This window comes from Trypanosoma grayi, assembly GCF_000691245.1.
Source record: "Trypanosoma grayi strain ANR4 Tgr_1496_V1, whole genome shotgun sequence".
Classification (NCBI taxonomy): Eukaryota; Euglenozoa; class Kinetoplastea; order Trypanosomatida; family Trypanosomatidae; genus Trypanosoma; species Trypanosoma grayi.
Genome location: NW_008827114.1, coordinates 1 through 3,046, shown reverse-complemented (window position 1 = coordinate 3,046; position 3,046 = coordinate 1). Strand labels below are relative to the sequence as shown.

Sequence of the window (3,046 nt, the reverse complement as noted above, 5' to 3'; positions counted from 1 at the left end):
TGGCTGCGCGCCGCTGGTGTCGAGCGGCTGCTGGATTTGGATCGCTGGTCGCAGGCGGGGCCTGTACTGTGGGGTCTGCGCTTTTCCCCGCGGCTGCTGCTCAACTATCTCGTGGCCAACGCCGTCACGTACCCGCTGTATTCACTGCAGCTTTCCTTCTGTGTGGTGGCGGTCAACATGCTGCGATGTGTACTGCTGCCGCTGCGTAACGTACTGCGTGCACGGCAGCGCAGTAGTCGTGGTAGCAGAGTTCCCAAGGCACCTTCTTCTGCAGCAACAACCCCAACGCCGGCAGCAGCAGCAGCAGCAGCGAGACCGGGTGGACGTCTGACGCGTTGAGTGTCGCGGGCTACGCGAAGCCTTATCGCCTGATGAGAAAGGGATGCGAGTTTTCTGTATGAAATTCCAGGGAGCGTGTGACTCGGGTTGTGGTGGTTGTGGTGGTGGTAGTAGTAGTGATGCTCATTCTCGTGGTGGTGTATTGCTGCTGCTGTTCCCTTTTTTTCTGTGGGGTTTCTCTTTCCCCTCCTTCCTTCCTTCCCTCCATACGCGCAAATGCCTGATCGAAACGCGAAGAAGGGCATCTTCACGTGTGGGTTTGAAGAAGAGAGGCACGTGAGCAGAGGGAGAGGGTGAGAGCAAGAGCAAAGGGATACAGGTGTACACAATAGTACACGACAAGGCCCGTGATGCAAACAGGGGTGCTGGACGGGCATGTGCCGAGCAGCAAAACCTCCTTCCACGTGTCGGACTCTATCGGTTTGCTGTGCCCAAACGTGCACTGCCCACACCGCACTGCCCTGGAAGGCGAACGGTACACGTCGATGCAGCTGGTGGCTGTCAACCGTGTGCTAGAGGACGGCCAGCGCTATCTCACTGTGAACAACGAGAGACTAGAGGTAGAGCTGCGTGCCAAAAATCATCAGCTGCAGCAGTTGGACGCTCTCGCCACACGGGAAGCCATGCGGCGAGAGGAGTTGGAGCGGCAGCTCACTGAACTGCAGCAGACAATGGACAAAAGACATGGCGCAGCACAGTGTAATGTGGAGGCACAGGCAGCAGAGCTGGAGCGCCTGCAACAGGAGAAGAAGCTTCTCGTGGAGCAGGTGCTGCAGCTTCAGGGTGCATTAGACGAGATGGTGCGGCTCAACGAGGCACTTCAGTTTGCGCTTCAGGTGCCTGACCCGCAGGCACCGAAAGCTGTTCCACTGGGGGTAAACAAAGCAGTGGCAGAAGTGGAGGTTGTGTTGCCTCGCTCAAAGGCGCCTCGGGTAGACGCGCGGCGTTCACGGAGCTCTTCAGCGCCATCAGCTTTCGCTTCCAACTCGGGTTCTCTTTCCTCAGTGGCAGCTGGAGTACGCGGGAGCACACACAAGCCAAGGCACGAGGGTGATGATGGCGATGCTAACGATGACATTGGCGGAGGGAATGAGGAACTAGACACGCACATCAATAGCGGCAGTGGCGGAGATAAAGATTTCGCTTACGCGGAAGATGTTCAGCGTGGTGGCGACGAGACGGCGATGCACTCGATGCAGAACGTCGTCTCTGACTTGGCAGCGCTGCGGGACTACTTGAACTCGCTGGGGCCAAAGTCGTGAAGGTGCAAAGGACTTCAGACTGCTGTGGGGCCTGAAGCGGACGATGAACAACTCTTGAGGTGTAGAGTTTCTCGTGCGATGAGTAGCACGAGATCACTAGATGATGAATGCCCCCTTTTTGACTATTATCGTGGTTGATGTTTTTCTTTTTGTTTGGCCTTTGCTTTGCTTGCCTATTCGCTCCCCAATTTACGTCAAGGTGTGAGGCCGGTATTACTTCTCTCGACCACTGTTGTCACTCTCACACTCTCTCTCTCTGGCTGTTTTCCCGCCACTGCGTTCGTGTCATTCTCTCTTCTTTCGTGTGATCTATTCGTGCTACCACTGCACTGCAGCTTAGTAGCGATTGGTGTTTTGATCGCATTAGTGCCAATTAGTAATTGTTGGGTGCGGCGTGTGCGCATCCTTATTCCCTCGTGATCGAATTTTATTGCTCTTGTGCTCGACTTCGCAAGACGGTGATGCCAGCAACCGTTCTGCCGGGCTTCGTGCCGTATCTTGCCTTCATGGTGAAGGATGTCGGGGCGCGGCTTGCCATCATGGGCCACTACCTGCAGACAGGCCGCCACATGTATCCTGTTATGCGGCACCAGAACGTGCGCGCGTACCGGGGCCTGCTGCCGTGGACGCAGGACTGCGCCTTCATCGCACCGAGCGCGTTTGTCTGCGGTAATGTTGTGCTCGGCCACGACGCCTGCATCTTCTACCACGCCGTCATCCGCAACTACCACGGGAGTGAAGAGACGGTGGTGGGCGACCACACTGTCGTGATGGACCGCGCGTCGTTCTTAGGTCAGGTGCGCGTTGGGCAGGGCGTCTACATCGGTCCTGGCACTACGCTCGACTGCTGCAGCATCGGTGATGGCGCGTACATCGGCCCGGGGGCCTCCGTTGCACTCGGCGCCGTCGTGGAGAATGGCGCCATCGTGGCGGCAGGAGCGCACCTGCCGAAGGATGTGCGCGTGCATGCGTGGGAGCTGTGGGCCGGCAACCCCGCGCAGAAGGTCGCGGAGGTGACCCAAGAGCAGGCGGGCGAGGTGGCGCACCTCGTGCACGAGCAGATTGCTGCGGCGAAGGCACACGCGCAGGCGATCCACGACCACCTGCGCCGAACGGAGGAGTTGGACGCGGAGTGGCTGCATGAGGCCCTCACAGCAATGGAGAAGCAGCAGCAGCAGGTGACACTCAAGGTGCCGGTCGATATCCCGCTGGAGGCGAAACGCTTCCTCGAGCCACGCGTGCACATGCGCCGGCCGGAGATGCACATGCGCATGTCTTACCCCGTCAACCGCGTTGCGCCATGGATGCCGAAGGTGGCGGACCAAACGGCCAATGCGTAAATCAATAAACAAATCAGCCAAAAAAAAGTCAAAGGGGCAACACGAACTAGTGCGTCGATTCGGAGTGTATGCCCTTCTGTCTCTCTGTGTGTGTGTGTGTGTGTG

At 58.1% G+C, this 3,046-nt stretch overlaps 3 protein-coding genes across 3 annotated transcripts; all 3 read left to right on the top strand.

Annotated features, from left to right (window-relative positions):
- DQ04_14961020 (hypothetical protein) lies at positions 1–339 on the top strand (the record flags this gene model as incomplete). Its single annotated transcript, XM_009317235.1, has 1 exon — positions 1–339. A coding segment is annotated over one exon (339 nt), but the record flags the coding sequence as incomplete, so codon positions are not given.
- Positions 340–689: 350 nt separating this feature from the next.
- DQ04_14961010 (hypothetical protein) lies at positions 690–1,601 on the top strand (the record flags this gene model as incomplete). The annotated part of the gene is made up of 1 exon (XM_009317234.1): positions 690–1,601. One exon carries the CDS (start codon positions 690–692, stop codon positions 1,599–1,601), a length of 912 nt encoding a protein of 303 aa, XP_009315509.1.
- A 461-nt stretch (positions 1,602–2,062) lies between these two features.
- Positions 2,063–2,941, top strand: DQ04_14961000 (gamma carbonic dehydratase; the record flags this gene model as incomplete). The annotated part of the gene is made up of 1 exon (XM_009317233.1): positions 2,063–2,941. One exon carries the CDS (start codon positions 2,063–2,065, stop codon positions 2,939–2,941), a length of 879 nt encoding a protein of 292 aa, XP_009315508.1.
- Between the last annotated feature and the right edge of the window lie 105 nt (positions 2,942–3,046).